Source organism: Pongo pygmaeus, chromosome 12 (assembly GCF_028885625.2).
Source record: "Pongo pygmaeus isolate AG05252 chromosome 12, NHGRI_mPonPyg2-v2.0_pri, whole genome shotgun sequence".
Taxonomy (NCBI): Eukaryota; Metazoa; Chordata; class Mammalia; order Primates; family Hominidae; genus Pongo; species Pongo pygmaeus.
The window spans coordinates 75,457,831-75,479,400 of record NC_072385.2 but is presented as its reverse complement, the minus strand read 5'-3'; the positions used below and the strand labels follow the sequence as shown (position 1 = coordinate 75,479,400).

Here is a 21,570-nt window from a genome sequence, read left to right as displayed (position 1 = left end):
AACAAATTTTGTTTGTTTTTATAGTAGCCATCCTAATGGGTAGGGGGTGATATTGTGGTTTTGATTTGCGTTTTTCTAATGATTAGTGGTGTTGAGCATGTTTTCATATGCAAGTTGGCCACTTGTATATATCTTTAGAGAAATAGCTGTTCAAGTATTTTGCCCATTTTTTATTATTTTAGAGAAAGGGTAACTCTGTGTTGCCCAGACTGGTCTTAAACTCCTGGGCTCAGGCAGTCTGCCTGCCTCGGCCTCCCAAGTGCTTGGATTACAGGCGTGAGCCACTGCACTGAGCTGATTTTGCCCATTTTTAAACTGGACTTTTGTTGATGTTGAGTTATAGGAGTTATTTATATATTCTGCATATTTACCTCTTAGGTGATTTGCAAAGAGGTTGACACTTTTGAAGAGTACCGGCTAGTATTTTGTAGAATGTCTTTCAATTTGGGTTTGCTTTAAATTCAGATTATGTGTTATTTAGTAAGAATATCATAAAAATGATATTTTGCTTCTCCCAGTACTATCAGTAGGTGCATGATTTATTGTATGTCATTATTAGTGACATTAACTTTGATCCCTTTTAATAATTAAAGTGATATTTGCCAGGTTAGCCTGCCATAAATTCATTATTTTCCATTTACAATTAATAAGTGTCTTGTGGGAAGACATTGAATGTATTTGCATTTTGTTACTTTTAATCATCCATTTGCCTATCTGTTTTAGTATCCATTAATGACTTTTGCTTGCCCCAGTTATTACTGTGATGTTTGCCAAATGATGATTTTCTATTTTTATCATTTCTTCTACATTTCTTAATTTATATTTATTAATTTATTTCAGCTGCAGGAAAGAGCTGTATCAACTCTCTCATTTATTTGTTTATTTATTTACTTAAATCAGTAGACAATGGATTTTTTTTCCTATGGGTTACAGTTCATTACTATTAGGTTGGCACAAAAGCAGTCATGATTAATTTCAGTGGCAAAACCGTGATTACTTTTGCACCAACTTAATATTATAAATTTCATGGCTTAATTTGCTTAGTTTTATTTTCTCTGTCTCAACTCTGGAATCAGCCATTTCTCCAAGGAGCCCTGATTCATTTCATTGAAAATGATATTTAGAAACCATAATATGGGTGCTAGGTGTCCTCATTTCTACTGAGAGATTATTCCTGTAGGTCTTTTCAGTTTCTTATTAATTTCTGGTTATGTCGTCATTTTTCTAAGTTATTACGGGGAGCACTTAGCTCACTAATTTTTTAGTTTTCTTAAAATCAAAATATTTAGTGCTATAAATTTTTCTCCAGGTAACTTTTTTATTCATTCATTTATTCACCAAATATTTAATACATGCCTGAGGCTCTATTTTAGGTGCTTGGAACACATCTGAATAAAGCAAAAATATTTCTTTATTTGTGGAGTTTACATTCTAGCAGAGGAAGACAAGTAATAAATACACATTTTAACTGCATTCTAACTAGTTTTGATATGATATTTTTACTATTCAGTCCTATCTATTTTCTAATTTCCATTGTGATTTCCTTTTTCCCCAGAGAATGTAGCCTTAATAATATGCATTGATATTTGTTGAGACTTGTTTTCTGGGTGAAAATATGGACAGTTTAAAAAAATATTTTAGATGGGTTTGAAAAGAATGTTTTTAATTGTTAGTGTTTTTAAAAATCTGGCATGTAGAGAAAAAACTTAATTGCATTGTTTCAATGTATTTATTGTCTGCTTGCCTATACATTATGGGATTGTATTAAAATCTTTCACTATTTTTGTTGCAATGTTGTTAATTTTTTTCCTGCTAGTTATTCTGCTAGTTTTTGACATGTATTTTGAAATTACATTTTTAGATGATTTCAAGTTCATAATTATTATCTTTCTGTTGCACCATTCCTTTTGTGATTAGGTTAGACTAAGTTCATATCTAATAGTTCTTTTTTCCTGAGATTTATTTGGTTTTGAAAATATTTGTTCTAGTCTTTTAAAGTTAGTTTGTACTTATTAATTTATTTTCTATATTTTTACTTTGTTCCTCTGCATCACTAGATTCTAGGTTTGTCTTTTATAAATACATTTATATTTTTAACAGTCTGACAGTTTATTTCTTCAGCTGGTGAACTTAGTGTATTTACGTTTATTAAATTTATTATAATTACTGACATATGTAATCAAATCTAAGATATTATGTACATACGTGCAGCCCATATTAGATGCTTAAAAAGTTCAGAATTGTTACTTCCTCTTGAATAATTTCTTTTGTGTTTCTGTAGGACCTGATTTAGATCTAATACCTAATGCTGCCCATTAAACTATGACAGAATATGCTTAAAATTTGTCTTACTTAAGGAACTCAGAATACTCAATTGTTGCAGTCATATGTTAATAAACATTTTTTTCATTGATATCAAATTCATGGCCTGCTGCTCTGTTTTGGGCTGGTTAATTACCTTTTCTACATACACAAGAATTTTTCTTCTCAGTGCCAAATCATTAAGTTAAACTCCACATGTAATACTATCAGCTATGTACATAACTCTGTTAAGTAAAGACAAATGGACAGACAGGATTGAGTGTGTGTGTGCATAAGCAATAAAAACTATGTCATAACTGTGTGTGTTCAACAGCAGCTGTAAGATGTCATCACTTTTAAGATGCATTCAGATTTCAGAGATGTTAAAATATGAAAAAAATGTATGGCTAAAAATTGATTTATTTTGGTATTTTAAATTTTATATTTTGTATTTTTTTATTTATTCTAACTGTGTTTTGTTTTTGTTTAAACTTTTTTTCTTGCCATCTATTAAATTGTTTAGATGTTCTTTGTTATCTTCTTTGCTCCTCTACTGATTTTGGAGTTATGAACCTCTGTTATTTTAGTGTTTACCCTTAAAATTTCAAGGTATTCATTCTATTTAACAAACTGTAAGGTTAATCACTTTCCTGCTTTTTTGGATAACTCAAGGGCATTATAGCATTTTAATTCTGATTATGTTTTTTCTACGTTGTGTATTGTTTTTGTCAATGTTTTCAGTCTACTGTATTCTAGATTGCAGTTTTACATTTGTGTATGAGTATTTGATGAATGTGTATTTAATGATGCATCTTATAATCCAAGACATCTTAGATTTCTCCACCAGACAGCAAAAGCATATACCATGTCCGTGTGTGTGTGTGTGTGTGTGTGTGTGTGTGTGTGTGTGTGTGTTTCGTCATTTAATTTCACTAGCTATAATGGGGCTTGGTATAATTGTTTTATTAATTGAATATTTATTCTACTATAAAAAGACTCCCGTGGTAACCAGAACAATCTCTTTGTTCATATGAAGCACCCGTCTCTAAGAGCTTTCTAGTCTATTGATTTTAGACTTACACCCTCCAATATAATCTGACTTGGAAGCTTATAAAGAATATTGTGTAGCTATCAAGTGATGACCGTAGAGATTTTCAGGTATGTGTCAACACATGATTATGTTCATTTGAAATGTGAAAGGAAAATTCAGATTATAAAGTATTAGGGATATAATGATTGAAATCGGCAAGGAGTCAGGCCTTGGACTGGTTGGACATCTTTTTTTTCCAATGGTAACATAATCTGTTATTTATCTGTTTGAAACTCCCAATTTTCTTCTGTACTTTTTAGCTTATTACGTTCTGTTGGGCTTAAAGATTTATTTGCTGCTGTGGTCACTTGCTTTTAGACAAGAGTCAAAAGTTTCTACTGACATCTACCTCAGGTAGTAGCAAAGACAGTTGCCTAGAGTAGGTACTATTTTATGTGGCAGGGTTGGAACAGGATATTTCTCCTTAGCCTTGGATACCATACTAGTAAAATAGTTTGTCATAGGGTGGGAACAAAGGTTTTCTCACCACTTCTTCTATACCAAGACTGGACTCTGTCCCCTGTGTATACTTTCTTAAGTTTTCTTCTTAGAAGAAAGTAGATCTAGCTAATCCACTCTTCCTGCAGTTTCCTTGGGACTATTGCATGAGTAAAAATGAAATAACATGAATGAAGACGAAAAGATAATTTTAAGTGCTATAAGTAAGTTTAGTTTCTTTGTTATTGTAAAGAGGTCTGGGTTTACAATTTAATATTAGCTAGAATTGAAATAATACTTTCTTTAACTGGTTAGTAGCATTACTGATAATTAAAAACTTTGGAGAACGGTTAAAAAATTGTGTATGATTGGCTCAACTGTAATGTACAATTTATATATTTTAATAAAATTTGTGACATATATCTAAGATGTGAATTAATGGAAAAAAGGACAGCTGATAGAATTAGAAGAAAGTAAAGGACAATGTTAATAATGGGACACAGGATTTTAATAAATATATTGAATATATATAAATATATTGTATCTCAAGAATTTGATCCTGTTCTCAAGTCTGTTTCTTACTGATTTTCAATTGTAGTCAATACTAGTTCCACCTTTTCTCCTTTCCCTTTCCTTCAGATATCATCCAGACACTTAACACAGTGCCTGGCATATTCTAGCTTCTTGATAAATATTTTAGCTATTTAAATGAGTAAAGGAATGAATGGATGGACAGTGAACAAATGAACAAGTGGCAAAGTTTTAGTCTTTTGCAGTACAAATAAATATACATGTAAATTTATTGAGATTTGAAAACAATCTTTTAATAATTTAGGTAATGTAGAGGAAAAAGATTAATTTGTTTTAAAATGTGAACACTGGAGTTTTTAAAAGTAGGGTTATACCATCTGAACCACAAATGGAAAATAAGAATTAAATGAAGTAAGGTAACTTGAAATTGAAATGAATTTATGTGATATGTATTCTTTAATGTAAAAGTAATTGATTAGTAGGTTCAGAAGATATTTTTAAAGGCTTTATTCTCATTTTAACCTTGCTTATTCTAGAATTTTGTCAAGTATAAATTGTTTTGAACTTTCTACTTAAATTGAATCAATTTTTATTTCTGAATCATTATGAATTCTAATTTAGTGCAATTGAATCAATGGATTTTACTGTGTATTATATATTGGGTTTAATGCCATATATCTATAAAATATTTCCCCCCACATTTTGGATCTATATGATTCATATTGTCTATTGATTCTGTATTTAAATATTTGAATATGGTTTATGATCAAGTGTATGGGCTGTGATGTCAGGCAGATTTGAGTTTCTATCTCTAATATATTACCTCTTAGTGAGCAATTTATTTATTCAACGTCTCAAACTTCAGTAGCATCTTGTATAAAATGGAGATGATTGATTCCTACTACCATAAAAGGTTGTTGGGATGATATAATAAACTTACATATGTAAAATGCTTAGCATAGTGTTTGGGATATGGTAGGTATTCAGTAATTGGGAATAACTATTTTTCTCCATTGTGTGTGTGTTTTTTTTTTCTGCAGCTTTCCCCACAAATAAACCAGAGAAAGATGCAAGACATGTAGTAAAAGTGGTAAGTGTTGCTCATAGATTTGTATTTCACATATATTTGACTTTTTCCTTTTCTGCTTTAAGAATGTTTTTCACTTTAATTTTTATAACTATTGCCTTATCAGTAAACCTAATGTTATGATCTGTTTTCACGTTGTTAAAACATTAAAACTGGAGAACCTTTGTTTTTCTGTATTGCCACCTATTACCCTGGTGTGTTATCTATCTAGCTATTCTTTCTCTTTCCCTCCCAAATGCCCTCCCACTCTCTCCACCTCTCTAATCAAGATGGTAAGGTCCTTAAAGGCAAGCATAGGGTTTTATTTCTTTTTGGTGTCCCCTGTACCTAGTATAATGAATGAAATATAGTAGACCATTCAGTAAAGGTATCATGTGTGAGTGGACCACAAGGAGAGTTTGCTGTGTATTATCCGGATGTGTATGTTGGTATACAGTGAGTGTTGTGTATGTTTATGTATACAGTGCTCAGTGCTTCTAGTAAGTGTTCTCTGTAAGAAAACTACTTCTATGTGTAAGACTGTATAGGGATAGTGGTACAATATGTTGTTTAAAAATTAGATTCTTCAAGTTTATTTAGTGTTTTCTGAGATTTTTAGTGGAAATCTGGTGCCTATGTTTTATAAAAAGTGTTTCAACTATTATATACTACATATATATGTTCATATTTTCACAGTTGAAATAACAATTCCATCTTTGGGATTATTTTTTTCTAGTAAAATTAATTATTCTTTTTTTTATAGGAATATCAAGAAAATGGCCCGTTATTTTCAGAACTTAAATTTTATCAGAGAGTTGCAAAAAAAGACTGTAGTAAGTAAAATTAGCAAAGCAAGCTACTTCCATATATGTGCTTGCTAAAGTGAGTGTTGATATTTTGGTCTTTTTCTGGCCTTCTGGAAAATTCTTTTCAATAGAAATTTTATTGTAAAGTGATACAGTTAACTGTTACAACATATAAAAGCAAGACAGATGGTATACAAATCTTGACATGACATACATAATGGGTTATATATTTTAAGTCAAAGTTGTTTCTACTACTTTACATAAAATGTTAGGTTGTTAATCTAAGCTACCAAGAGTTCCCTAAGTGTAAAAGATAGTAGAATGAAATTATTTCTTTTACAGTAAACCATTTGGATAGGATGGCTATAGGGAAAAAACATTAAAATGGGAAGTAGATATATGTATAAAAAAGGAACGATTGTAGAATGGATTGGGGCAAGGTGTGTGGAAATATGGAAATGATTAAACTTTAAGATGTTTAGGAAAATGTTAGAAACTTGAATGCTGGAAAATTAATTGGAGCTGGATACCAAGTGTAAGAATGACCAGTTAGAAGATTTGAATGGGAAATGAATATAAGCAGAGAGGAAAAATAACAGCATTTTATAAATGTGATATAGATGGGCTAAGAAAAACATTAAAGAAGTAGACAGGATTGTAATGACTGTATAGTCAAGGTCCTTTACATCATGTTTAAGAATAAGAGTGATGGGTCTGGCCTCAATATTTAACTTAGTTTTTCTTAATAAAGTCTTCTAAACATTAAGACTGTAGTCTTTACTAATTGCTTAAACTATGTCAGAGTGACAAATAGAATCCATTAAACTTGATTGTTTATCAGTAGAGCTGTCTTAAACATAAAAAACATAGGCTAGAGTCATGAAAAAAATGATGAAAGTTAACTTTATTTAAGTGGATTTGATTTTTTGTAAACTAATCAAAACCAGTTTTTGTATAAAATAATTTAAAACTAAGATGGTTTTTCTGCCCAATTTCTGCTTTTTTTTTCTTTTTTTTTTTTTTTTGGTCCATTATGGTTTTAGATTTTGAAGTAATAGGGAAGAAAAAGCCATCTCTCTACTGATCTTTTGGTGGTTAACGTATGTTATATTTAGAAATTTAGCTAGCATATAAGATAATGAATTCTTTTTATAGATTGAAACATTAATATATATGGTATCAATATACAAAGACCATGACTTGTTTTTATTGATTTAATTTAAAATTTTCTAATTTTTTGTTAATTATAGTGGTAACAGTTTGAGGCCATTAGATGGAGATGTTTGATGAAAAAAAAATTATCTTCTAGGAAGATCTAATTACTTTTTTGGTTAGCTAAATAAATTTGTCTGTAGAAAGGTGACAAGTATCTTTTCAAATAACATGAATCCTTTTAAAAATAAATTTGTCTTTGTAGTCAAAAAGTGGATAGAACGCAAACAACTTGATTATTTAGGAATTCCTCTGTTTTATGGATCTGGTCTGACTGAATTCAAGGGAAAAAGGTAAAATGGAATTATTATAATCAAATATTTCTTTATAACTATTCCTTATATGGTCTATGAGTTAACTATTGCCATGTAACAAATTACCAAAACATATTGGCATATAACCACAAACTTGTATTGTCTTAGTTTCTGTGGGTGAAGAGACTGCAAGTGGCTTATCTGGATGATTCTAGATCAGGATCTCTAATAAGGATATATAGTCAGCTGTCTGCTGGGTTACATTCATTTCAAGGCTCATCTGGGGAAGTATTTGTTTTCAGGGTTCCTCATGTGGCTACTGGTAGGCCTAAGAAGGTCTGCTTCTAATTTACTTATGTGATTGTTGGCAGGCCTTCTTACTTCCTGATCATGTGGGTCTTTGCATAAGCTACCTGAGTGTTATGAAAAATAGCTGGCTTCCTCTAGAGCAATTAATTGGGGGGCAGGGGGAGAGCATGCAGACAAGTGCATTCAAGAAGGAAGTCATCGTTTTTTGTAATATAATCTTAAAAGGGATATTATCACTTCTGCTTTATTCTCTTTGCTAGAAGCTAGTCACTAGATAGATCCATTGGTCCTGAGAGAGGAGAATTAAGTTCTGTCTCTTGAGGAGAAGCACAACAAATAAGTTATAGAAATATCTTTAAAACCACCAAATATGCTAGTCCTATATATATAATTTATTAATAGTGTTTGAAAAAAGAAAAAAAGTCTGTCATTTTTTATTTACCCTTTTGTGCCAGAGATTTTTATATACTTTATCTTGTTTTGTCCTTTGAATAGCCTGTTAAAATAGGTGACATTATTTTTATTTCATAGATGAGAGAATAAGCTCAGATGTCAGTACTTTGTTGAAATGGTCTCTAAATGCTTTAAATTAAAAAAAATGAGCAAACAGTAATCTTGAAGTAAAGGACTGCCACTGGGGGACTGAATGGCTTATTGAATCATGATACATTCATATCATGTCATGCGTAGCCCATTAAAGAAGTCCATTAGAGCTATACTAGTTGCCTTAGAAGGATTTTGATGAGATACTATTAAAAAAAGTAAGATGGAGAAAATACTTATAATATGATCACATTTCTATAAAACAAATTCTTAAGTGTGTGTGTTTGTGTATGCATACATAGATATAGAATAGGGGCTGATGTGGATATATAAATGAAGGGAAGGAAAGAAGGTATGGAAGGTGCCAAACAGAACAGAAAAGGAAGAAGTGCACTTAAAAAAAGACATGTTTATAAATGTATAGAGACGATAAATATGATCTTATCAAGAAACAAATATAAAATTCATGTGACTGGGCACGGTGGCTCATGCCTGTAATCCCAGCACTTTGAGAGGCTAAGGCAGGCGGATCATGAGGTCAAGAGGTCGAGACCGTCCTGGCCAACATGGTGAAACCCTGTCTCTACTAAAAATACAAAAATTAGCTGGGTGTGGTGGTGCATGCCTGCAGTCCCAGCTACTTGGGAGGCTGATGCAGGAGAATCGCTTAAACCTGGGAGGTGGAGGTTGCAGTGAGCTGAGGTTGCACCAATGCACTCCAGCCTGGTGACAGAGCAGAACTCTGTCTCAAAAAAAAAAAAATCATGTGTGGACAATAATTTGTTCAAGGCCATATGGCAAGAAAGTCATGGAGTCAAAATGAATTGCATTCAGTACTATCTAATTTAAAAAGATTTTTTCATTATGTAAAACAGTGTGAATGGTTCAGTACAGCATTCTCTTATAGAAAACCAGCTGCAAAGTAAATATTGAGCAGTTTCTGCGAAAGAATAGCAGAATTATGAACGTGCTTTCATTCTCTAATGGTTTAGATTGCATTATACCAAGTTGTTAGGTTTAGTGTAATTTTTCTTGTTTCAAATTAAATAGACAGTTTCAAGCATTACTTCCTCAGGATGATCTCTTTTCGATGCTTTTTTCTTACAGTTACAGATTTATGGTAATGGAAAGACTAGGAATAGATTTACAGAAGATCTCAGGCCAGAATGGTACCTTTAAAAAGTCAACTGTCCTGCAATTAGGTATCCGAATGGTAAGAAAGAATTACTTATTTCGCATGCTCCATTTCCAAATTATTTACTTCTTGCCATATAGAAATCTTTTCCCTTTCTGGAATTATTAGAGAATGAAGGATTATTGCCCTAGAGACATCAGTTATTAGGAGTAGAGGCTATTTTGGTGAAATTGATAACAATGGGCTCTGTAAGTGACAGAATGTGCTGTGTCTGGCACTGCAAACTCAATTAGGCTTTGGTTCTCCAGTCTGATATTCTTTTTCCTTAGAGCTTTGTTTTACATACCAGAACAAGCTTTCATTGCTGTAAGAATAACCTTTCTTTTGTCAGTTATAACAATGTAAATTATGGCAAAATATATTGTCAGCCATTTTAAACATGTGATAGTAGGGGGGTGCTATAAAGTTTTTATTGTGAGTTCGGGATGGTGGCAATAATTAGTTGTGGCAATGAATAAAATACACTTTGCCAAATCAGAAGCAACGAACTCTTAATTGTACTCAGGCACACATTTGTTTATACTACATATTTGTCTTATATGTTTGTATTTGGTTTGTTTAAGTCTCATTTTTTCACTTTGAGTAGCATGAAGCTGCTTATGCCAGATTGGAATGCAGCAAATAGAATGCATTAATTTTCTCATTTATCCATCCTCGAAGCCAGCAAATGTTTACTGAGTACTAAGTGTATGTAACATGCAAGGCTGAAGGGCTTTAGAGATGAAGCTAAGGAGTTTTCTATTACCATACAGAGGAAGAATACCTTTCCCTTTGCTCATGGACATGGCATTTTGTTCTGAGATTCTCAAGGCTTGATTTATAATTATTGTTTAGGTGAGGAATTGCTGGGCTTCAAGATTATTTCACCATAGATCTCTGATTTTATGCTATGTTTTTCCTCTTTGTGCAGTGCGGTTTGGCTACTGGGCTATCAGGAATTAGGCATAAGCATTTTTGAATCCTGATTTTCTTCCTTCGGAACTTCAGCTAAAATACTTGATTTTTGAGGATCATTTTACTTTTTTCTAGGATGAGCAACCAGAAGATGTGATATTTTAGAATAATTAACTAACCAGTAATTGTGAAATACATCAATTTGTCATTGTTAATATGAAAAAAACCCATGTTATTCTATATTCAAAATGTTGAAATTGATCATGAGTTCTAAATAGCAGTATAACCTTATTTTATCTATTTATTTTCACAGTTGGATGTACTGGAATATATACATGAAAATGAATATGTTCATGGTGATATAAAAGCAGCAAATCTACTTTTGGGTTACAAAAATCCAGACCGGGTAAATACATACTTTTGCTTTTAATAAAGGTCTTTAATGTATGAAACTGAAACATTCAGAAAACAAACTTCTAACCCAGAAGAGTTTACAAATGAGAGCGTAACATGATGAATGTTGTAATTTATCTTACCTGCTTATCTATTTTAATCTTTGTACCAAACTAATGAGTAATTAGGATGAGAAACTGAGAGTCAGAGGGGTTAAATAATATGTTAATGGGCACACAGTTAAGAAGTGGCTGAGCAGGAATTTGAATTTCTGAGCAAATATAGATAAAGAACCATCAAAATCCAGTGGGAGTAGAGATGGATTTATGTAGAGGTTAAAACGCTGTCATATTAGTTCATCATTTCCTACTGTATAACCAATTAAGTTTTAAGCAGAGAGGCCGAGCGCAGTGGCTCATGCCTGTAATCCCAGCACTTTGAGAGGCAGAGGTGAGTGGATCACCTGAGGACAGGAGTTTGAGACCAGCCTGGCCAACATGGTGAAACCCTGTCTCTATTAGAAATACAAAAATTATCTGGGTGTGGTGGTGGGTACCTGTAATCCCAGCTACTCAGGAGGCTGAGGCAGGAGAATTGCTTGAATCCAGGAGGCAGATGTTGCAGTGAGCTGAGATGGTGCCATTGCACTCCGCCTGGGCAACAAGAGAGAAACTCCATCTCAAAAAAAAAAAAAAAAAAGTTTTAAGCAAGCTTTTCCATCAAACCTTTGTGTAATGATGAAAATATTCTGTTTGACTGTCCAGTATGGTAGCCTTTAGCAATATGTGGCTAAGTACTTGAAACATGGTCAGTACAGTACCAACTGCTGATGAGTATTTGGAGTAACAGGAACTCTCATTTGTTGCTCATGGAAATTTATTGCTCATGGAAATGCAAAATGATACAGCCACTTTGGAAGACAGTTTGGCAGTTTCTTAGAAAGCTAGACACTCTTAACATACCAAGCAGCAATTGTGCTCCTTAGTATTTACCCAAATGAGTTGAAAACTTATATCCACACAAAAACCTGCACGTGAATGCTTTTAGTTGGTTTATTCATACTCATCAAAACATTGAAGTAACCAAGATGTCTTTGAGTAGGTGAATGGATAAACTGATACATCCAGATAATGGAATATTATTCATTGCTAAATAGAAATGAACTTTTGAGCCATGAAAAAACATGGAAGAAACCTAAATGTATTTTACTATGTAAAAGAAGCCAATCTGAAAAGGTTAGTTACTATATAATTTCAACTATATGACATTCTGGAAAAGGCAAAACTATAGAGACCGTAAAAAGATCAATTTTTTACTATCTCCATAGGTTAGAAGGGAGAGGAAGGATGAATGAGTGAAGCACAGTGGATTTTTAGGTCAGTGAAACTATTCCGCATGATACTATAATGGTGGATACATGTCATCATTTGGTTATTAAGATCCATAGAATGGACAAGACCGAGAGTGAACATAATGTAAACTGTGGCTTTTGGATGATAATGATTGTCATTCTTGGTTCATTCACTGTAAAAAATGTGCCACTCTAGTGAGGGATGTTGATAGTGGAGAGACTTTGTGGGCTTGAGGTATATGGGAACTCACTGTATTTTCCACTCAGTTTTACCTACATTGCTCTAAATTTACCTAAATCAAACCTAAAACTTCTCTAAAAAATATAGTCTATTTAAAAAACGTAGATTATATTTTTAATATTAAAATATTAGTATTGAGAAACTGAATTTTTAATTTAACTTAATTTAAACTTAAATAACAGTATACCTAGTTGTTACTGTATTATCACGTTTAAAGAGTTAAATGATTGAGTCTATAAAAAATTAGAAAAAATGTAATTGAATATTTGATCTTTGCATGGGTTACATTTCTTAATAAAAATTTTTTCAAAATGAAAGGTGAATGAGAAACTGGTAAATAGATAACAAATATTTGAGAATTTCTAGCTGGTACTGAAAAAAAAAAAATAAGAAAAACACTAAATACCTTGTTAAAGCGATGATCGAAAAGAATGAATAAACAGAACAGAGAAGGAATATGACTGTCCTAGAAACAGGAAAAAAGGCCACCTTTGTGAAAAATGAAAAGATAAGGAGACCAAAACAGCGAGGCACCCTTTTTACAGGACTTATCAAATTGGAGAGGTCTAAAATAATAGTCTGATAATATTGAGGCTGATAAAGGTACCAGCACTTTTAGAATGCCCTTTGGGAATGTAAATTAAATGGTATAAGAAAGTTAGTGGAAGGGAAATTTGGCAATATCTGCATACTTTTTAAAGATTCGGTTTTTTTGAGATATAATTTACAAACAGTAAATGTCACCCTTTTAAATGTACAGTTTGATATCTTTTGACAGATGTATATATCATGTAACCACTACTGCCACCAAGATGTAGAACATTTCTTCCATTCCCAAAAGTTCTTTCATTCCTGTTTAGAATCAGTCCCCTTCTCCTGGCATAGCTCCCAGCCCCAGGAGATGATTTCTGTCCCTATATTTTTACATTTTCAGGAATGGTATGTAAGTGGAATTATAAGGTATGTACTGTTTTGTGTCTGTCTTCCTTCACTTAACATAATGCTTTTGAAATTTATCTTTGTAGGTCATTAGTAGTTCATTCCTTTTTATTGCTGAGTAGTATTCTATTGAAAACTGCTACAATTTCTGTTCACCTGTTGATGGCTATCTGGGTTGCTTTCAGTTTTTGACGATTATAAATAAAGTTGCTATAAGCTAAGCATTCACATACAGCCTTTTGTGGAGACATATGTTTCACTTTCTTTTGAGTAAATAACTAGGAGTGGAATTTCTGGGTCATATGAAAGTGTATGTTTCACTTGGAAACTGCCAAGTTGTTTTCTGGAGTGACTGTACCATTAAACATTCCCATCAGCAATGTGTGATATTTCATTTGCTCCACCTGGTTTCATTTTTTTTTTCATACCTTAAGTTCTAGGGTACATGTGCACAACATGCAGGTTTGTTATATATGTATACATGTGCCATGTTGGTGTGCTGCACCCATTAACTCCTCATTTATATTAGGTATATCTCCTAATGCTATCCCTCCCCCTTCCCTCCACCCCATGACAGGCCTCGGTGTGTGTTGTTCCCCTTCCTGTGTCCAAGTGTTCTCATTGTTCAATTCCCACCTATGAGTGAGAACATGCGGTGTTTGGTTTTTTGTTCTTGCGATAGTTTCCTGAGAATGATGGTTTCCAGCTTCATCCATGTCCCTACAAAGGACATGAATTCATCCTTTTTTATGGCTGCATAGTATTCCATGGTGTATATGTGCCACATTTTCTTAATGCAGTCTATCATTGATGCACATTTGGGTTGGTTCCAAGTCTTTGCTATTGTGAATAGTGCCGCAATAAACATATGTGTGCATGTGTCTTTATAGCAGCATGATTTATAGTCCTTTGGATATATACCCAGTAATGGGATGGCTGGGTCAAATGGTATTTCTAGTTCTAGATCCTTGAGGATTGCCACACTGCCTTCCACAATGGTTGAACTAGTTTACAGTCCCACCAACAGTGTAAAAGTGTTCCTATTTCTCCACATCCTCTCCAGCACCTGTTGTCTCCTGACTTTTTAATGATCGACATTCTAACTGGTGTGAGATGGTATCTCATTGTGGTTTTGATTTGCATTTCTCTGATGGCCAGTGATGATGAGCATTTTTTCATGTGTCTTTTGGCTGCATAAATGTCTTCTTTTGAGAAGTGTCTGTTCATATACTTCGCCCACTTTTTGATGGGGTTGTTTGTTTTTTTTCTTGTAAATTTGTTTGAGTTCTTTGTAGATTCTGGATATTAGCCCTTTGTCAGATGAGTAGATTGCAGAAATTTTCTCCTGTTCTTTAAGTTACCTGTTCGCCCTGAGGGTAGTTTCTTTTGCTGTGCAGAAGCTCTTAATTTAATTAGATCCCATTTGTCAATTCTGGCTTTTGTTTAGACATGAAGTCCTTGCCCATGCCTATGTCCTGAATGTTATTGCCTAGGTTTTCTTCTAGGGTTTTTATGGTTTTAGGTCTAACATTTAAGTCTTTAATCCATCTTGAATTAATTTTTGTATAAGGTGTAAGGAAGGGATACAGTTTCAGCTTCCTACATATAGCTAGCCAGTTTTCCCAGCACCATTTATTAAATAGGGAATCCTTTCCCCATTGCTTGCTTTTGTCAGGTTTCTCAAAGAGCAGATGGTTGTAGATGTGTGGTATTATTTCTGAGGGCTCTATTCTGTTCCATTGGTCTATATCTCTGTTTTGGTACCAGTACCATGCTGTTTTGGTTACTGTAGCCTTGTAGTATAGTTTGAAGTCAGGTAGCGTGATGCCTCCAGCTTTGTTCTTTTGGCTTAGGATTTTCTTGGCAATGCAGGCCTTTTTTGGTTCCATATGAACTTTAAAGTAGTTTTTTCCAATTCTGTGAAGAAAGTCATTGGTAGCTTGATGGGGATGGCATTGAATCTATAAATTACCTTGGGCAGTATGGCCATTCTTGTGATATTGATTCTTCCTATCCATGAGCATGGAATGTTCTTCCATTTGTTTGTGTCCTCTTTTATTTCGTTGAGCAGTGGTTTGTAGTTCCCCTTGAAGAGGTCCTTCACATCCCTTGTAAGTTGGATTCCTAGGTATTTTATTCTCTTTGAAGCAATTGTGAATGGGAGTTCACTCATTATTTGGCTCTGTTTGCCTATTATTGGTGTATAAGAATGCTTGTGATTTTTGCACATTGATTTTGTATTCTGAAACTTTGCTGAAGTTGCTTATCAGCTTAAGGAAATTTTGGGCTGAGACGGTGGGGTTTTCTAAATAAATAATCATGTCATCTGCAGACAGGGACAATTTGACTTCCTCTTTTCCTAATTGAATACCCTTTATTTTTTAAACTTAAAGCTCTCTTATTCATTACAGTTTATTATAAGTGGTTTTCCAGTTGTTCCAACACTATTTATTTTAAAATATATCTTTGCTTCAGTAATATTAGTTGTTACTTTTGTCATATACTCAGTTTCCTCATGTATTTGGTTTTATTCTGTACTTCCTGTTGAATCGCACTGATTTGTCTATTTATATAACAATGCCAGCCATAAATACTGGTGCATTAATTTCTGAAGCTTTATAATGTAATTTAACATTGGATTGGACTAGTAGTTCCCTGTAGTTCTCCTTTTTCAGTGTTATCTTAGCTATTTATACTGGATTTTCTGTATTATTTTGTTTAGTTTCATTTAAAAAGAATGCTTGTGCTGGACGCAGCGGCTCACGCCTGTAATCTCAGCACTTTGGGAGGCCGAGGCGGGCGGATCACGAGGTCAGGAGATCGAGACCATCCTGGCTAACACGGTGAAACCCCACCTCCACTAAAAATACAAAAAATTAGCTGGGCGTGGTGGCAAGCACCTGTAGTCCCAGCTACTCTGGAGGCTGAGGCAGCAGAATGGCGTGAACCCGGGAGGCGGAGCTTGCAGTGAGCCAAGATTGCGCCACTGCACTCCAGCCTGGGTGACAGAGCGAGACTCCGTCTCAAAAGAAAAAAAAAAGAATACTTGTTGGCATTTTCATTGAAATCATGTTAAGTTTTAAAATTGATTTGGGGGAGACCTCACATCTTTATGATGTATAGATGTTCATATAAGAACAAGGAATGTTTCTGTTTTTCATCAATTTTGCATTAGGTCATTAGGATTATTTTAAAGCTTTCCTCTTACTAGTTTTGTATATTTCTTATTATGTTTGTTTCAAAATATTATACCTTGTTGTTGATATTGTCAGTGGATTTATTCTTTCTTATTATTTTTGTTTATGTATATGAAGAATTTTTATTTCCATGCATTAATTTTATATCCTGTTAATTTACAGAATTATTTTGTGGTTCGGAGTAGTTTTAGTAATGGTTCTTTAGAGTTTTCTTAGAAAACCGTCATATGCAAGTAGATACTGTAGTTTTTCTTCTTTTACAGTTCTTGTATTTAATTTGTCTTGTCTAATTGCGTCGTCTAATACATTCAATACAGTATTAAATAGTAAGAAACGTAATAATCTTTTACTCTTCCTAATCTTATTGGAAATGCCTGAAGTATTACCTCATTAAATGTGATGGTGGCTTTACGACTAAGGTTTGTGTATATGTTTGTGAATATATGTGTGAATATGAGTGTGTGAGTATCTGTTTATAAAGTCAAGAAAATATCTGTCAGCGCTTATGTTCTTGAATGTGTTTTATTTTTATGGAATGGGTATTGAATTTTTTCAGAATCTTGTTTAATATCTATAGAAGTAATCATATTTGTCTCAAATCTTTTAATATGGTATAATATATTGCTGAGCTTCTAATATTGAACCAACCTTTTAAGGAATAAATCTCAATGTGTTATGGCATAATATTAGTATAATGTTGAAGTTCACTAATATTTTATGATGTGATTTCATATTGATATTCATAAGTGATATTGATCCATAGTTTTCTAATTTTGTTCTGTTTTTATCATATTTTGGTACCAGTATATTTGGTTCATAAAAAGAATTTAGAGGTTTTATTTTCTGTGTTTTAGAACTATTTCTGTTACATTGGAACCGTCTGGTCTTTGAATGTGAAACTATTTGATTCTTTTGCTTTTCTGCGAGGTAGTTCTTTGTGATTCTCTACTTTTTTCTATGGAAATTGGTTAAGTTCTTTATCTCTATTTGAGTGTCTGTTTTAGTTATTCATGTTATCTATTTTTTCAATTTTATTTGTGCAGTGGTCTGCATTGTAGTTTCTTATGACTTAAATTTTTCCTACTTCAGTGATTGTTTTTCTCTAGTTATTTTAAATTTTGTTTTGCTTTCTCCCTTTTTCTATCCTTATGAAGGTGGCCAGTAGTAGTCCCTTTTGTTAATTTTTCAACAAAGTTCAATTTTGATTCATTAATGAGATTTTTTCTTTTTTCTTATTATTAATTTCTGACTTTTTCTTTATCATGTCTTCATATGTACTCTTTTAGTTTTACCTTTCCCTTCTTTTTCTAGTTCTCCAATTGGGTGTCCTTCCATAAGAGTTTAAGGCTGTGAATTTTCCTCCCTTATTGTTTTATATTATATCTAATTGATTTTGATATGTAATGTTTTTGTTCTCTTTATTCTTTTGGAAAGTTTGTATTTTTCTTTCACCAAAAAAGTAGTTCAGTAGGAAACTCTTAAATTTTTATGTGGAAGGGCCTTTAAATATTGTTTTTATTAATGCCTAGACTTATCACAATATTATTATGATATTGTTTATAATAAGTTTACTCTTTGGAATGCACTGATGCTTTCATTGTGACTTAAAAGCTGATCAGTTTTTGTCAGTCTTCCATGTTTGCTTGAGAAAAAGGTAGTCTTATTTTCAGAACGTAAAATGCAGCAAAAATCCAAAAGATCTACCTTATTCACTGTATTTATGTCATCTATATCTTTATTTACTTTTTGTCCACCTAAGCTGTTTTGTACTAAGAGTGGTGTTTAAACGTCTACTCTTATTAGTGTGTTTCTCTCTGTCTCCTTGTTCTCCTATAGTTTTTTTTTAAATAAAAATTATTGCTGTTATTTGGTATACATTTGTTACTATATTTGCTGTGTTTTCATCTTGTTTTATGTGGTTTTTTTTAAATCTTTCAAGTTTTTTAGGGGGAGAGGGACTATTTACGAAAGTTTGTAATTTTTATTGTAGTACTTGCTACAACAACAGTGGTCGTATCATATTTAGCAGAGGAAATGTAGTTTGTCCCCTATACTGGTTTGGTTAAAAATGTAAATTAAAAATTAAAAATTAAAATTAAATTATACAGTCATATACCATATTATGATGTTTTAGTCAACAACAAACCACATATACAACAGTGGTCCTGTAAGATTATAATGGAGCTGGAAAGTTTCTATTGCCTAGTAATATCACAGCCATAGTAATGCCATAGGGCAACACATTACTCATGCGTTTGCAGTAATGCTGGTGTAAACAAACCTGTGCTGCTCTTTGTATGAAAGTATAGCACGTAACAATTATGTACACTATATAGTACTTGATAATGATAATAAACAACTATGTTACTAGTTTATATGTTTATTGTACTATTATTATTTTAGAGTATATTCCTTCTACTTATATAAAAAAAGTTAACTGTAAAACAGCCTCACACAGGCCCTTCAGAAGGTATTCCAGAAGATTGTTTGTTATCATAGGAGAGGACAGCTCCATGAATGTTATTGCCCCTGAAGACCTTCCAGGGGGATGAGATGTGGCAGACAGTGATATTCATGATCCTCACCATGTGTAGGTCTAGGCTAATGTGTGTGTGATTGTGTCTTATTTTTTAACAAAAAGGTTTAAAAAATAAAAAAGAAAATAAATATAGAAAAAGCCTACAGAATAAGGATATAAAGAAAGTGTTTTTGTACAGCTATACAATGTGTGTTTAAAGCTAAGTGTTATGACAAAAGAGTCAAAAAGTTTTAAAATAAATAGTTTATAAAGTATGGTATGGTAAGCTAAGGTTAATTTATTATTGCAGAAAGAAAAAAACTTTAAACACATTTAATGTAGCCTACGTGTACAGTGTTTTAGAAGTCTACGGTAGCATACAGTAATGTCCTAGGCCTTCACATTCACTCACCACTCACTCACTGACTCATCCAGAGTAACTTCTAGACCTGTAAGTTCCATTCGTGGTAAATGCCCTATACAGCTATACCATTTTCAAATCTTTTATACAGTATTTTTAATATACCTTTTTTATGTTTAGATATATTTAGATACACAAATGCCATTGTGTTACAGTTGTCTACAGTATTTACTTATAGTAACATGCTGTACAGGTTTGTAGCCTAGGAGCTATAAGTTGTACCATATAGCCTAGGTGTGTAGAAGGCTGTACTATCAGGGGTTGTGTAAGTATACTCTAGTATGTTCATACAATGATGAAATTACCTAACAATACATTTCTTAGAACATATCCCTGTCCTTACACAATGCATGACTATATTAAGAAACATGTACTTACAGAAGTGATACGTCTTTAGAAAAGACAATAAAAATCCATCTTAACTAACTTTTTGGTCATTTATTGTGTTAGGCATTATGTTGTATGCTTTAATAATACTATGTTTATAATTACAAATTTGTGCTTCACTGATAGGTAGGTAGATATTATCCTCTTGGACCACCTAACCTAAATTTTTAAGCTCTCTTTGAAACCTTGCTGATTTTGGAATATGATATGGTGTTGCACAATTGATAACTAGAACAGTGGCCTTATAAGGGCTGATCTAGTATTTGGAAAACAAATGTATCCTTCTGGTTTCCTTACTTATAATGGAATTATCAAAAATGATAGTGGTGTTTTGAGTAATGCTCACTTGCCTGTATCTCCCAGTATCACTTGAAGGAAGTTGATGATATGGTGTTGCAGAATTGATAGCTACAAAGGTAGCCTTATGAGTGCTGATCTAGTATTTGGAAAACAAATGTGTCTTTCTGATTTCCTCATTTATAATGGAATTACCAAAAATGATAGTGGTGTTTTGAGTAATGCCCACTTGCCTGTATCTCCCAGTGTCACTTGGAGGAAGTTGATGCAGTTTGAGATTACAAGTTTTATTTCAGTGATGCAGATGCTCACATCTGCAAAGGCCCCTCTTTGTTTATCAGAGACATATTCTTTTCATGCAACAGCTTATATGAAGCCTTTCTTAATGATTCTGGTCTATACTGAGCTTTTCCTTTTTCTAATTTCCTGTAGCTCCTAATGTATATTTTAAGCCTTTGAGTGCTCAGGTCTCACTTGCCTTCGTGTTGTCTTACATTCTGAACTAGAATGAACTCCTGAGATATACTTCTTTTATATTCCTCACAGCATGTATATTTGTATTCCTTTCCTATAACCCTTTAAGAAATACTTTATTGACTGCTTAAGGCATGAGGCCAGTCTTGATGCAATATCTGTCATCTCAGTGCCAGGAATACCTTGATTGTAGAGGTCCTTGCCCCATTATGCTGCATGTGTTTCTGTTCTCAACCTGCGTTACTAGGTCAAAGAGGATGGCCCTCACAGGTACAGAATAATTCTTCATGTCAACATGTGGATGTTAGTATACCTGTGTTCTTTAAAAACACTTGTCATAGTGCCTTCTTTATTCCTGGGAATTGTGGTGGACTAAGAGTCAAGAGACTAGGTTCTAGTTTCAGCACTGCCATTAAGCAGAATTGCAAATTACTTAACCTGTATAGGTTTTGGCTTTCTAGTGTATAAAATATGAGATTTCAACTAAGTGATCTCAAAGGTTCCTTCTAGCTCTAAAATTCTATGATTTTATGAAAATGTGTTCTTCAAATACTTAAAGCTCATTGCAGAAGGTAGTGTTTCTTATAGTGTTTCCAAAGTGTCTTGCCTGTTGTTGTACAGTTAAGGAAGTTGAAAAGTAGAAAAAAATTTAGTGATCTGGAAGAAGGAATTGTAATACCTGACCTGTATCTGGTGGCAAAATACTTACTTTC

At 33.0% G+C, this 21,570-nt stretch overlaps 1 protein-coding gene across 15 annotated transcripts in view; it reads left to right on the top strand.

The window, feature by feature from the left end:
- Nucleotides 1–21,570, top strand: part of VRK2 (VRK serine/threonine kinase 2) — a 261,737-nt gene that overhangs the window by 181,570 nt on the left and 58,597 nt on the right. For 14 of the 15 annotated variants that reach the window (XM_054472258.2, XM_054472246.2, XM_054472267.2 and 11 more), the window contains 5 exons: nucleotides 5,401–5,450; nucleotides 6,190–6,259; nucleotides 7,650–7,737; nucleotides 9,658–9,763; nucleotides 10,953–11,045. In XM_054472258.2, the coding sequence (XP_054328233.1) occupies nucleotides 5,401–5,450; nucleotides 6,190–6,259; nucleotides 7,650–7,737; nucleotides 9,658–9,763; nucleotides 10,953–11,045 (407 nt within the window). Of the gene's footprint in view, nucleotides 1–5,400; nucleotides 5,451–6,189; nucleotides 6,309–7,649; nucleotides 7,738–9,657; nucleotides 9,764–10,952; nucleotides 11,046–21,570 lie in introns of those variants that run through there. The other variant, XM_054472317.2, reaches the window with a different exon arrangement.